The sequence below is a fragment of the Rhinatrema bivittatum genome, chromosome 1, assembly GCF_901001135.1.
Source record: "Rhinatrema bivittatum chromosome 1, aRhiBiv1.1, whole genome shotgun sequence".
Classification (NCBI taxonomy): domain Eukaryota; kingdom Metazoa; phylum Chordata; class Amphibia; order Gymnophiona; family Rhinatrematidae; genus Rhinatrema; species Rhinatrema bivittatum.
The window spans coordinates 437,262,151-437,277,330 of NC_042615.1; the positions used below are offsets into that span (position 1 = coordinate 437,262,151).

The window sequence follows — 15,180 nt, forward strand, 5'->3', positions numbered from 1 at the left end:
TGGAACAACTCCCCTATGAGGAAAGACTAAAGAGGTTAGGACTTTTCAGCTTGGAGAAGAGACGACTGAGGGGGGGATATGATAGAGGTGTTTAAAATCATGAGAGGTCTAGAACGGGTAGATGTGAATCGGTTATTTACTCTTTCGGATAGTAGAAAGACTAGGGGGCACTCCATGAAGTTAGCATGGGGCACATTTAAAACTAATCGGAGAAAGTTATTTTTTACTCAACGCACAATTAAACTCTGGAATTTGTTGCCAGAGAATGTGGTTCGTGCAGTTAGTACAGCTGTGTTTAAAAAAGGATTGGATAAGTTCTTGGAGGAGAAGTCCATTACCTGCTATTAAGTTCACTTAGAGAATAGCCACTGCCATTAGCAATGGTTACATGGAATAGACTTAGTTTTTGGGTACTTGCCAGGTTCTTATGGCCTGGATTGGCCACTGTTGGAAACAGGATGCTGGGCTTGATGGGCCCTTGGTCTGACCCAGTATGGCATTTTCTTATGTTCTTCTTTCTTATGTTCACTGTCTGAATTTTCAAGAAAGCTCATCACCCAATAAAGTGTTGCTAGGTGCAATTTTTATGGGTTTTATAACAAGGTTTGGGGATAACTGCATGGAGCCGCAGTTACTACCCTTAAGAGAAACATGGGAGTAATCTGCACAGAGTGGCAGTTTCTACCTTAAGCTTGCTGAGCAGACTGGATGGACCATTTGGTCCTTTTATGTTGTCATTACTGTCACTATGAATCTAACAGCTTGGATGTTGAATGCATAACTCTAGCACAATGGTCTTTGTCAGAACCTATACGAAATACCTTGCTCTTAGCATGAAAACATCCACAAGATGCAGTTACATTTTCAAGTGGAAACTTTACTCAAAATGGTGTACCTCACATAACCAGAATCCTTTTAGCTGTGAACCTCGCTCTTTACTATCTTATCTTCATTATCTTTTCCATTCTTGATTGGCAACTGCATGGTTAAGAGTGCCATTGTAGCTTATCATTCTCCAGAACATGGAGCTCAGATGTCCATGCACCCTATATTCCCCAGCTTCATGAAGGGACTCTTATATCTGCATCCAGCAGTATCCTGGGCCATCAACATAGTTCTCACTTCATTAATGAAAGCTTCTTTTGAACCTATGGAAACTGCATCACTAAAATACTTAATGTGGGAGGTTCTCTTTTTAGTAGCTGTTACCTCCACAAGCTTTAGTTCATTACTCACCTTACATGTAATTCTTCCAAAAGATAGTTGTCAGGGGACATCCAAAGTTTATTCCAAAAGTAGTTTCTGCTTTCTTCTGAATCAGTCGATTATGCTTCTAATGTTCTGCCCAAAACATCACATGATGAAAAGTTGCTACACATATTAGACTGCAAAAGAGCTCTAGCATACTACAAACGTAGAATGCAAGCTCATAGGAAAGCATCACAGCTTTTCGTTTCATATGATCCCAACAAATTGGACTATCCGTAACTAAATGAACATTATCAGATTGGATAACTAATTGCATATAACATTGCTGCTCAGTGACTAGGCTTGATCTCGCTAACTCAGATCACCAAGTGCAAGCGGTAGAAGCATCCTCCATAGAGCACCTCAAGGATGTACCCATAGACATATGGACCCAAAAAACAAATCGGAAGCCGATCCAGTTGGCTGTGATACAGTAAAGACAATGAGAATCGGACGATCAGAAGAAGCCCTTTATTTCAATGCCCGACTCTGGCCGAGTTTCGCTCATAGAGCTGCCTCAGGGGCAATTCAATTAGCAGGACTTAAAATATGCCTGCAGGGCTGCTGTCACAATGTCACGATATCATTAGTGTCTGCAGAACACTGACATTCTTTCTGCTGCTGTCCACGGTAGAGTCTGGGTTGCTATATCTATAATGCTATGCTGCAGCAATCAGCTTGGGACTCCCCACAGATCATGGCTAATTCAGCCTCGCTTATCAATTGGAAAATGAGCTTGCTTACTGTAAAGTTTTCATGTCTGCCATACAGTTTTCAGTAGATTATGAATTAGTCATGAGATGCCTGTCCCCTGCCTGGATAGCAGACTTACCTATTATATTAGCTTTGAAACAGACTTTGAGGAGATTCAGGCAACGCCTGTACAGGAACTCTCTTATATGCTCAAAGCTCTATTAGCTTGGAGATATAGATCGTTCAGTGCAGCCGGGTGTCATCACCAACAGATCATAGCCAATTCATCCTGTCTATAGTAAGTAAACTTTCTTTGCTTGATGCAGTTTTAGAGCTAAAGGGAATACATGGAAATAAAGTAAACAAAGTGCAAGTATTTGAGTAAGCCTCTACAGAGAAGACATGGCCTGATTCATCAACTTTATTTTTATTTATTTAAAATAATTTGTCTATATATGGTTCTAGGCAGCTTACAATAAATACATACATAATATAACACACAGGTAACTGTAAGCCCACAGATCATATCATCATGCTTTCAACAATCAAATGCCTGCCTGAAAAGATGAGTCTCTAATAACTTTTAAATGTTTTCGTACATCCGGTTGTTTGCAGCGCTAAAGGCAAAGCCAGTATGAATAAAATGGGAGAAATTCCTTGTAAATCAGGGTGTCAATATTGGTTGCTAGTTTTTCATGTCTTTGGGATTGAACATAAAATTTTGGAAAGAGAAAATTAAATCTGATAGCGCAGTTTTTTCTTCCTATATCAATTTTTTCTCTATAGCCTCCAAACTACAGGTCTCCTTTACAGAAGAAGTACCTAGGGCAGAGCTTCAGATTAATCAGGTATATCATATAAATATCTTTGAAACTGCTTATCTGATTTTTGGCATCTTTTTTTTTTCCTGTATCCACAGGTAAAGGCATTGAAAGAGAAAATCGAATCTGAAAAGGGGAAGGATGCCTTTCCAGTAGCTGGACAGAAGTTAATTTATGCAGGTATTTATTAGATATCATATGGGTATAGTTTACAAGATACCTATTAGAGTTGGACTATATCATGCAGTGCTTGAACAGGTAGCACCACCCGAAGTTGCTGTATAGATTGCACAAGAACATTGAAGTAGAGGAAGAAATGGTCTCCTTTAGTTTTTTATGGTGTTAAAATTTGGACATAGCAAAAGAGGAAGTAATGTATATGGATTAATTTCTTAATTCATGGCCTCAGATTTAAAATGTACTGAACTTAAAGTACCTGGCTTGTAGAAGAGTAAAAAGCCAACTAGGATTTATGTTCCAATGCTACCTATGTGGCCTTACTTCCTTCCCCTCCCCCCCCCCCCCCCCCCCCCCCAATCTAAACTCTAGGATGCAGGCCAATCATGTGGCACATGCCCTTATTGGCTAGACCTTGCACAACTAGTGCAAAAGAGTAAGTCATCTATATTTCACCTTTTTAGAGCACAAGAGCTGTCAGTGGAGAAGTAAGCTGCTTTTATATTTGGTAAATAGAGCCTGAAGTATTTAGCATAATTTGTGAAGGATAGGAGGCTTATGTGATTACCCTGTCTGCGTATTTGTCCCCCACTAATAACTTTCCTGTTTGGTGTCTTATGCACAACATATTTTCATGGTTTGTTGGGGGTACATGAGAATTCTGACAGGTAATTTTTTTTTGTGTGTGAGATCCATGTATTTCACAAGTATGTGCACATAATTGTCCCCTAATAAGTATTTGGCTTTTGCATCTGAGCATCACCAAATTTTTACAATGTTAGGGGGGGGTCCATGAAGGACTATTTTTGGCAGAATCCACATATTCCATCAATACATGTGCACAATTAGCCACCTAACAAGTTTTTTTGCCAATTATGACACCTAATTGGCATTGATCCGGCTTTATCTTGTTTGATATAGGAGATATAAGTTGTTACGCTTATCTATTGGTTGTACTTTTCTTGACTGAATACCTGTGAAAGTGAATTTTTATCGGTTAGCTAAGAATATTAATTTTAGGATTTTATTTATTTTAAAGTTTGATTTATTATAATTTTGGAGTTCATTTAACTAGTTAATTTCTACATAGGAATGCTTTTAGCTATTTGTATTAAGTAATATCCTTTTATTTGTAAACTGCTTTGGTATGCTGTTCTTGATTCTGTGGTAAATCAAGAATAAAACCAAACTAATACCTATATCCTTATCCTGTCTGCCATACAATCCAGATGAGTAGGTTATGCCCCCTGCCAGCAAGTGGGGGGGGGGGGGGAAGTATTGCTCATTAGAGGTTTTAATCTGCCAGATGTAGTTTGGAGTAGCCCTACTGCAGAATCTGCAAAAAGTAGAGATATAGTGGATGCTTTTCAAGGGGCTGTGTTCCATCAAATGGTATTGGAATCCACAAGCGAGGGAATGATACTTGACCTAGTACTCGTAAATGAATAGTATCTCTAATGTCCTTATAAAGGCTCACATGAGCACAAGTGATCATCAGAGGGAATGGTTTGATATAATCAGCAAAGAGGTGTCTACGAAAATCCAGACTTTGAACTTAAAAAATATATACTTTGTCCAAATGGGGACATAACTGGAAACTAACTAGACTATTGGGAGGAAATGGGTGAGGTGAAAACAGTGGACCACATTAAAAGGAGCTATTATAAAGGCATCAAATCTGTTCTAAAAATAAGCAAAAGGATAAAGAAACCAATCTGGTTCTCAAAGGAGTTGGCTGAAAAATAAAGGCAAAATACAGCTTTTGAGAAGTACAAAGTATCTCAAACAGGAACACAGGGAAGAATATCTGGTGAAGCTGAAGGAGACTTAGAGAGAAATCAGAAAAGCAAAAGGTCGTGGAAGAAAGGATTGCCAAAGGTAAAACGAGAAGACAAAACATTTTTTAGACACATGAGGACGAAGGCTCGAGGTGGTATAGTGAAACTGAAAGGTGAAAGAACAATGTATGGAGAAAGGAAAAAAACATATTGAACATAGTTCAGTTTGGTGTTCACTAAAGAACCACCCTGGAAAAAGGACTATTGCTGGTTGACAAGTCCATGAATGGGGGTGGGGTAGATGCAACCCCATTTACAGAAGAGAATGTTTAAGTGGACAAGGCCAAGGGGGCAGGATGAGGTATATCCCAGGATGCTAAAGGAGTTCAGATGTGCTTGCGGGTCCGTGGAAAGAACTGTTCAACAGATCCCTGGAAATGGGAATGGTGCTGCAAGACTGGAGAAGAACAGTTGTGGTCCCACTTCATAAGAGTGGTAACAGAGGAGGCTGGAAACTATAGGCCGGTCAACCTCACTTCTGTTGTGGGAAAATTAATGGAGACTGCTGAAGAAAAGGATAGTAGATTATCTATAATCTGGTGATTTGCTGGACCTGAGGCAGCATGGATTCACCAGGGAAGGTCCTGTCAGACAAAAAAAAAAAAAAATCTGATTAGGTGACAAGAGAAATTAAGGAAGAGCACGTGATGTGATGTACTTGGATTTCAACAAAGCTTTTTATTCAGTCCTGCATAGGCTTGTGAGTGAAATAAGCTTGGGAATGAGCGCCAAGGTAGTGGTGTGGATTACAAACTGGTTGACTGATAGAAATCTGTATTGCAAGGATCATGTTGAGATCAGTTCTGTTCAATATCTTTGAACAACAATGCAGAAGGAATAGAAGGTAGTTTCTGTTTGCAGATGATACTAAGATCTGCAACATAGTACCTGAAGGAGTAGAATGAAAAGTGATTTAAGAAAGCTTGAAGAGTGATTGAATACTTGGCAGCTGGGATTCAATGTCAAGAAGTGCAGTCATGCAAATGAGGATGCGGTAATCCAAAAGAGCTGTATGCAGTGGGGGTGAAAGATTGATGTGCATGGACCAAGAGAGGGACCTTGGAAGTAATGGTGTTTGTTTTGCTGCCTTCTGATAAGGTGATAGCTAAAGCCAGAAGAATACTGGGCTGCATATAGAGGGATAACTAGTAAGAAAACTGTTAATTCCTTTGTAGAAGTCCTTGATTAATTCTCACTTGGAGTATTGTGTTCAGTTCTGGAAACTGTATAGCAAAAGAAATGGAGAAAGGGTAACCAAAATAGTGTGGGGTTTGTATCAGAAGACATTTGAGAAGAGGCTGAAAGATCTAAATATCTATATCCTAGAGGGGAGAGAATGCGGGGGAGATGATACAGATCTTCAGATACCTAAGAACATAAGTTGCCATGCTGGGTCAGACCAAGGGTCCATCAAACACAGCGTCCTGTTTCCAACAATGGCTAATCCAGATTATAAGTACCTGGCAAGTACCCAAAACATTAAGTAGATCCCATGCTTCTAATGCCAGTAAGAGCAGTGGCTATTCCCTAAGTCAACTTGATTAATAGCCGTTAATAGACATTGCCGGTTCCCCTGAGAAGGAAGCTCCACTAAGGCAGGCAGAGATGCTGAGAATTGCAGCCTCCCCTGTCCAGTTCTACCAGTGCCTGCACCTCTGGAAATAGGCCGTGCACCTAGGGGCCCCATCCCTATGACCCCTGGGGGGATGATCCGACCAAGTCCTTCTGTGAGGACTCTATCTCCCGTCAGATCCTTCTCCTACAGAAGAGCGAAGAAAGTCTCTGGCTGAGCACTTAACCTACACAGGATTTGTGAGGATGAATGCAGAGGCAATCCCTTTCCAGCTTTTGACAGAGGAAGATGCCAGGTGCAAAATGCTTGAGATCCTCCAGTTCGTGGAGCCTCCTATGGAAATCATGGAGGTCCAGGGTACATGAGATTAAGGAGTTGCTGCTGAGGATATGGGAACATCACCTGACAGTGCCTCCCATTTAACAAGGCAGACGAGGTCTACCTCATCCAGAAGGCTCCTGGATTTGATAAGCGTCAGTGGTGGTCGAATCCGCTCTTAAGGGGCCAAGTGCTCTTGGACCCATTCCTCTGTGCCCCTGGGGAAGGACCGTAGAGAGGATGCTCTTGGAAGGAAAGTGTTCCAAGGCACCATGCTTATTGCCCGCATCGTTGCCTACTAGCTCTACATGAGCCAGTACTTGTGGGACATCTGGAAGCAGGTGCAAGAGGTGGCTGAGAAGCTGCTTCAACAGCAACAAGACATCCTCATGTCACTAGTGCACAAGGGTCTGGAGTGCAGAAAACATGAGGTCCGTGTGACTGTGATGTCCCATCTCACCCTGTCCCCTTAAATGGACTTCATAGGAGCCGTGCTAGACATGGCTCAAGCCAAGGCCTTTCTGCCCCACCAGAGGTCAGTCACCGTGGCAATCATGGCGGCAGAGATTCAAGAGTCAGCAGGTATCAGCCTGGCACATGTTGAGGCTGTTGGGCCATATGGCCACAACTGTCAATCTTACTCTCCTAGCATCTTTATACATGTGAGGATACCAATGAACTCTGAGGTCACAGTGGTGCCAGGCAACTCAGAGCCTCCAGGGTTGTACCTGAGTCACCCTGTCTCTCAGGGACTCATTGTCCTGATGGTAGGTACTTTCCACCTGGAACAGGGGATCTCGTTTCGGAGCTGCCCCCCCCCCTATTGTTCTAACAAAGGATAGATCTACCCTGGGTGGGAAGTTCATGTAAATGGGCTCGATACCCAGGGTCTTTGGTCTGCTCAGGAATGTTCTTGTCAAATCAACTTCTTGGATCTTCGTGCATTTGGGTACATGCTACAGGCTTTCAGAGATTGGCTGTCCCAACAGTTGTCCTGATTCAGACCAAAAAACAGGTAGCCATGTGGTTTGTCATAAAGCAGGGAGCCATTGGATTATACGTCCTGTGTAACATCTGGTTGGGGGTCCTGTCCCACGGGATGGTGCTCAGGGCCATGTACCTGGCCAGGATGGAGAACATGGAAGTGGACAGTCTGAATCAAGCCTTCAGATCCTGCAGGTGGTCCCTGGACTAGGGGTAGTGAATTGAATATTCTGCCTCTGGGGGAGCCCAGAATTAGATCTGTTTGTGTTCTCCTGCAGCAGGGAAGGTTCCTCAGTTCTGCTTCCTGTACAGGTCAGAGGCAAACCAGCCTTGGATGCCCTCTTCTGTCATTGGAGCAAAGGTATTCTCTATGCATATTCTCAGATTTCTTTAGTGGCGAAGGCTCTCTTGAAGCTTTGGGAGGACAGAGGGGCTATGATCCTCTTAGCCCCTCATTGGCCACGACAGATCTGGTTTCCACTGCTGCAGCAGATGTCCATTTGGAAACCAATCAGTCTGGGGACTTCCCCAGATCTCATCACGCAAGATCAGGGCAGGCTGCAGCATCCCAATCTCCAGGCCCTGTCGCAGCCTGGATGTTGAGAGGTTGATTCTGCATCCGCTTGATCTTTCAGAAGATGTCTCTGATCCTGGTGGCTTCTAGAAAGCCTTTCATTTGAAAGTCCTATGGACTGAAGTGGAGGATGTTTTCCATGTGGTGTGAACAGAAGACCCTAGATCCGTTCATCTGCCCCACACAGAAACTGCTTGATTACCTTCTATATCTATCTGAGGCTGGCTTGAAAACCAGCTCCGTTAGAGTTCATGTGAGTGTATTTGGCATATACCATCAAGATGTAGATGGTACGCCCACATCTGTACAGCCTATAGCTGTATGTTTCATGTGGGGCCTTCTTCAATTGAAGCCTCCCCTAAGGCCTCATCTTGTGTCTTGGGACCTCAATATGTTGCTAGGTCAACAGATAAAAGCTCCTTTTGAGCTGCTGCGCACCTGTGACCTGAAGTACCTGATCTGCAAGGTCATATTTTTGGTGGCGGTCACTTCAGCATGCACGATCAGCGAGCTCCAGGCCTTTATGACTTATCCAGCTTTCACTAAGTTTTACTATGACAGGATGATCTTGCATTCACACTTTAAGTTCCTGCCTAAGGTGGTGACAGACTTCCATCTTATCCAGTCCATCTTTCTGCCAATATTTTTTCCTAGGCCCCGTTCACACCAAGGCGAACAAGCACTGCAGTTTGGACTGCAAGTGAGCCTTAGCCTTCTATCTGGAGCAGACAGAAGCCCATAGACAGTTCACCCAACTTTTTATTTCTTTTAATAGGAATAGGTTGGGCGTTGCTGTTGCCAAACAGACAATATCCAGTTGGCTAGCAGATTGCATTTCCTGTTATGCCCTGGCAGGACTGCATCTTGAGGATCATGTCAAGGCTCATTCTTTCAGAGCCATGGCAGCATCAGTGGTCCATTTGCGAGTAGTTCCCATGGAGATTTGCAAGGCTTTGACGTGGAGCGCTCTCCACAAATTCACATCCCATTTCCCTCTGGATAGGGATGGCTGCTGATTTAATCAATCTGTCAGAATATGCTCAGTGTGCCTAAAGTATCTAATTCTACATCTCTGTTCAGAGGAGATTGGTACTCCAAAGGGAGTGATGGCAAATCGATATCTGTTAGGTATACATATTTCCAGAAAGACAGCGAATAATATAGAGAATACAATTCTTTATAAAATAAGGAAAATGTCTATTATCCCTTACAGATTTCCCATCTCAGCCTTTAATTTTAACAATATGATTTTATAGGAATTTATATTTCATTCTCCTAGCAAGAAGATTACTAGCCTTGTTGCCATGTTCAGAGAAATCGGAGAAATCGTGCTTAACAAAATTTAACTGATGAGCAATATATTAATATCCAAAAAATACAGTGTCTAGCAGCCTTCAACCCCTGGAGTATATCTATGCACTACTTGTGGCCTATTAATTTGAGAGACTCTCAGTTTTCTGGCTTTTTTTTTTGTATGAGGCATGGGAAATCCAGTTTTTCCATAACTGCTTTGACACTCCCATAACATTACAGGAAAAGTTCCCTACTTGTCAGTGTGTAAAAATACCTGAATATCACTTGTCACTGAAGTCTGAATCATTCAACAAACTGTCATTAAATCTCCAAAATCTTCTGCCTTTATTGGTAATTGTAAGAATCTAACCAGATCAGTGCATGGTCCTTATCTCCTAACTTTTTGTTCAAGAAACTAAAGTTACCAAGTGGGGAAAAAAATCAGTGCGAGAATAAGTGGTGTGACTCACCCATCTGGCCATAATTTTTTTTTTTTTTTTTTGGAACACTGTCCAAATGTCGTAAAGCCCCCATCTATCTACAAAACTTAAGCTTAAATCAGAGGCCTAGTGTATAAACCACCTCCTGTAGTGTTATCTAACTGTGGAGACCTTGTATATTGAAGTCCCCTCCCACAAACAAATGCCCTTTCACAGTGAAAGAGAAAACTTCAGAGAAAAAGAAAAAAGCACACTGGTCTGTATTTAGAGGATACAAATTAACAATAGTAAATTGTTCAGCGTATGACTTCAAGTGTAACATGATATACGCACCCTCAATATCTCGTCTAACCTCCTTTACCTCTGGGGTTAATTCTTTAGATAACAAAATACCAACCTCTTCATAGTTATTCTTGACTGTGCTTGAAGGAAAAAACATAAGTGGCAACAATTTTGAACAAATCAAACGCTCATCTCGGAGATGTCTTTCTTGAATAAGAAATAGAGGCCTTTAAAAAGGTAGCTTCTTTAAACAAACTCTTCATTGGAGAGTTTAATCCCTTAATATTTAATGATGCTATCCTTATTAACATAGGCATAAACTATAAGAGAAAAAAATACACATTGCAAGCATCTTAATGGAACCCAGATAGTACACCCCAACAGCATCAAAATAACTCAAACTCGTAACGTCAAAACAAGATTCCCCCAATCCCCCCCCCCCACCCAAAAAAAAACCCAAACCCCTGGACTGCTAACCTCTCATAGCAGGTCTGCTCTTTCATGAGGAATGACATCAGCAAATCACACCCCTCAACCTACAAAAAAGTGTGAAAAAAATGTAGAGTCCTCATTCTTCAAATCTGAAAAAATATATATATTTTTTAATAGAACCACCATCGCTGACATCTAAGCAGAAGCATATTGGAAGATGAAAAGTCACCGAAAAACAAAAACTGTGAAAAACAGTCCGTTCCCATAGGGAACAACTTGAAATCAAGCAGCTGTTATTTAGAAGAACCCCCCCCCCCCAATACCACCTTAGACACCCATTGCCATTTTAGTGTCTCTTTTTGGGGGTACAGTTGTCAGACACTGGAGATACATTTGCTTGTATCTCTGCCACTTGAAGTAGAACTACAGCTTCTGATGTGACCACCACCGAGGCTAGGCAAGAGAGGAATAGCCATCCATATCTGGTATTCTGTGTGTAAAACAGGGGTAATCTTTGAATTCTCTTCCCTTCCTGTTAATTATAGGAGAAAGATCAGCATAAATTCCCACATTACATCATTTCAATATCAGTGTGCCCATTTTCCCTCGCTAGGAAATAACTTGTTTAATGGAAAAATTGAGTGCATGCTATATCACATGGGAAATTGTACTGCTTTGGACCTAATGATTTGCAAATATCTGATCTGGCTGTAATTATTGAAATCTAGGAGATCCCTAAAATATGTTGCAGCATAGTGTTCAGTTCTCGGTCTTCCAGCTTCTTGAGGAGCTCAGTGTTAGTTTTCTCCACAGTTTCAACAGATTTCTGCAACTGCGAATAAGTAGCCAGCTTATTGGCCCTGATATCCATATCTACTCTCCTGCTGATCTCGACAACCTCAGATTGCAAATCCTAAACTGTCTCTAGGATAGAGAGGGGGAGAGGGATATGCAATAGCCAAGGTTTTCTTTGTCCTGTAACCAACTTTGAAAATCTGCTTGGGTTAGTAAATCACCTTCTTTAACTTGAAGTGCGCCATTAGGAGAATTAAGGCCTACCTCTGCAGACTTGCGATCATCCTCCGCCATTATTAAGAACCATAAGAATTGCCATGCTCGGTCAGACCAAGCCCGGCATCCTGTTTCCAACAGAGGCCAAACCAGGCCATAAGAACCTGGCAATTACCCAAACACTAAGAAGATCCCATGCTTCTGATGCAATCAATAGAAGGGGCAGATCTTAAACCTGCGCATGGGCATAGATTTGTTCGCAACCCGGCGCAACCAAATCTACGCCCAATTTTATAATCCCCCCCCTACCTTTTTGTCAGTTACGCCTGCCTGAGGCAGGCATAATTTGCATGCGCCAAGGACTCGGGACCGCCCATTTTTGAAAGCCCCGGCACATACACGTGTCCCAGGGCTTGTGTGCGCCGCCGAGCGTTTGCAAAATAGGCTCTGCGAGCGCAGGGGTAGGTTTGTGGGGATTACGCGCGTAATATACCCTTTGAAAATCTACTCCAGTGTAAACTTGATTAATAGCAGTCAATGGACTTCTCCAAGAACTTATCCAAGCCTCCTTTGAACCCAGCTACAATAACTGCACTAACCACATCCTCTGGCAACAAATTCCACAGCTTTATTGTGCGTTGAGTGAGAGAATTTTCTCTGATTAGTCTTAAATGTGCTACTTGCTAACTTCATGGAATGCCCCCTAGTCCTTCTATTATTCGAAAGTGTAAATAACTGATTCACATCTTGTTCAAGACCTCTCATAACTTTTAAAGACCTCTATCATATCCCCCCTCAGCCGTCTCTTCTCTAAGCTGAACAGCCCTAACCTCTTCATCCTTTCCTCATAGGGGAGTTGTTCCATTCCCTTTATCATTTTGGTCGCCCTTCTCTATACCTTCTCCATCGCAATTATATCTTTTTTGAGATGCGACCAGAATTGTACACAGTATTCAAGGTGTGGTCTCACCATGGAGCGATACAGAGGCATTATAACATTTTCTGTTTTATTAACCATTCCCTTCCTAATAATTCCTAACACTCTGTTTGCTTTTTTGACTGCCGCAGCACACTGAGCCAACGATTTTAAAGTATTATCCAGTCTGACAACATGCCAATCCCGGCATATGAAAAATGCCTCAGGTCAACAGATTTTTTTTTTCCTCATTGCCGTAGCACAGCGATGAGACCTTACAACCAAAACTCACAAGTCAGGTTTTTAAGTAGGATGAGATGGAGGATTTATTGGGGGTGAGAGGAGAGCTCCTTAGTTAAGCTGCCATTGGGATCTGATTTCAGAGGAAAAAGTAGTGATCAGTCCCATATCACACCCCTTACAGCAGGTGATCTTAAGCTTTCACCTTAACCATTCATTTTCCTTACCATTTTATATTGAAGGAATGTAGAAGATGAGAATACAAATCTACAAAGATTGGATTTACATAGAACATTTTGAGATGCTTTCAAAATGATAAATTTCTTTTGGAAGTTCCTGTCCTGTTTAATATGCATAGTACCGACGGCACAAAGATCAGACTGGTCCATTCAATCTGCTCAGCAAGCTTCTTATGGTAGTAACTGCTTCTCCATGCAGGTTACCTCCATGTTTCTGTTAAGGAAAGTAACTGTCACTTCGTGTAGATTACCCCAGCCTTATGTTAAGGGTTGTAATATTAAAAATTAAAACCAAGCAACTGTCACACCCATAATTAAATTGCTGTTAGCATTTTTAGAGTGAGCAGCCTTCCTGATAATTCATACAATGCTGCTGCTTGAACATTCTTTGCTTTTGAATTTGGCCATAGAAGCATTCCTGCATTTTTCCCCTAATGTTTGCATATCAGTACCTACCAGTTCAGAACCTTCCCAGGATATTCTTTGAGATATCAGAAGGGAGAAGGACATGTAGAAGGAAAGGAACCTAGCAAGCATTACCTTCTCCCTTTGTGAAGATTGAGAAAAGGCCTTATTTCTAAAGTTAACTCTGAAAATTAACTCGTTTGATTAGCTTTGAGAGATTCATTGATGCACCAGTTCATTTAGTGTTGTGATATAATAGAAAACTTGCAGTTTTTGTCTCTTCCTTTTGTCTTGGTGACATAACCCATTTGTCTGGAATTCAAGGAAATGAAATTATCAGGTAAAATTAAATTTCTTATTAGATTTAGCCTTTATTTCATTAAGGGTGGAATCTGACTAAAGGTTTTTATAAAAATCCTAAAGCAGTTCTGTTTAATGGGCTCTTTTTTCGTAGGACAACCTGAATAATCAGTTTTATTTGTTAAAACAGGCATGAAATATTTTGCAATATTTACTATTATGTATTTTTGAACTTGCTTAGAATTCGATATTGAGAGTAATCTTTTATGCAAATGGCAGCACCTATTATGGCTGATTAAGGCTGCTCCTTGTCCCTCCTACATTTTCCATTATCTAGTTTGCCTTTTGTCGTGCCTGCTAAGAGGAAAGGAAAGTTGAGGGTTTTTCCCTCTATTCTCCCCCTACCTTGGATGACCAGCAACTCATCTCCTTCATGGCCATCAGAGCTGCTTTTCTGGAGGGAGAAGTCCCCGTTGTGAGAGGTGAGCAGCAAACTCACCAGGGGAAAGGTTTTCCTCAGCCCCATTGTATGTCCACCGCCCATAAAGAGAGAAGCTCAGCATCGTGAGTTGCCCCCATTGCCACTGGATGACCTCATAGCTGCAAAGGAGATAGAGGGGGCTCCTGCTAGTACACCATCCAAGCAGAGTGGCTTTATAACTTCCCTGGAGAGGGAGGGTTCATTGTGAAGTATACTGTCGATGGACACCATTGCAATGGGGTTTCTTTGACATCTTTCTCACCATCCTTGCCTTCTTTTTCAAGTGAGTCGCTCCTCTCACCACTTAAGCCAGCTGTGGTAACTCTGGCGACATCAGTTGACGGCAAGTCTTGGCGTTCCATTAAAGAATGTTCAGCCAAGGTTGATTCTCTTGCCTCTTATGGTCATAGTGAATTTTATGCGTGAGCACTGGGTAAATGTTTTGGTCCCACTTTGACTTGTAATTGGATGGTACTGGGACAAAAAGAATGATGAAGGCCTGACTGCCTTTAGAAACAAAAGCGTATTATACAAGAGGGATTTGAAACCATGAAGAAGTTACATGGAGATGACTCAAGTTTAATTAAACTGTCTAATGTAACTCTTAAAAGAAAAAGACAGTGATTTCTGGGATCCAAACAAATCCGGTCTGTGGAATCAAACATCAAAGATATTGAAGCCTTAGAAAATTGGAATAAATGGCTTAAATTAAGGTTTGTTAGTTTTCCCAGGATTATCTGCAAACTTCCATTTTCAACAGTAGAGGTATTTTCATGATCTGGCCATTCCGGATGAACAAATTCCTACTATTAACAAAGCCTTTTTTCTTCCACCTTCCATACAGTTTGAATTAAGTTCTGGTCAACCTCCAACTGGTATTGATTTTGTCAACTTGACTGAGATTCTGGACTGGAA

General features: G+C 41.6%; 1 protein-coding gene and 1 pseudogene across 1 annotated transcript in view; both read left to right on the forward strand.

Annotated features, from left to right (window-relative positions):
• The window catches only part of RAD23B (RAD23 homolog B, nucleotide excision repair protein), a 177,517-nt gene that overhangs the window by 33,645 nt on the left and 128,692 nt on the right, over positions 1-15,180 (forward strand). Inside the window, exon 2 of the mRNA XM_029604901.1 lies at positions 2,861-2,942. Coding sequence (XP_029460761.1) covers positions 2,861-2,942 — 82 coding nt within the window. The remainder of the gene's footprint in view (positions 1-2,860; positions 2,943-15,180) is intronic.
• Positions 14,666-14,837, forward strand: LOC115093222 (annotated as a pseudogene).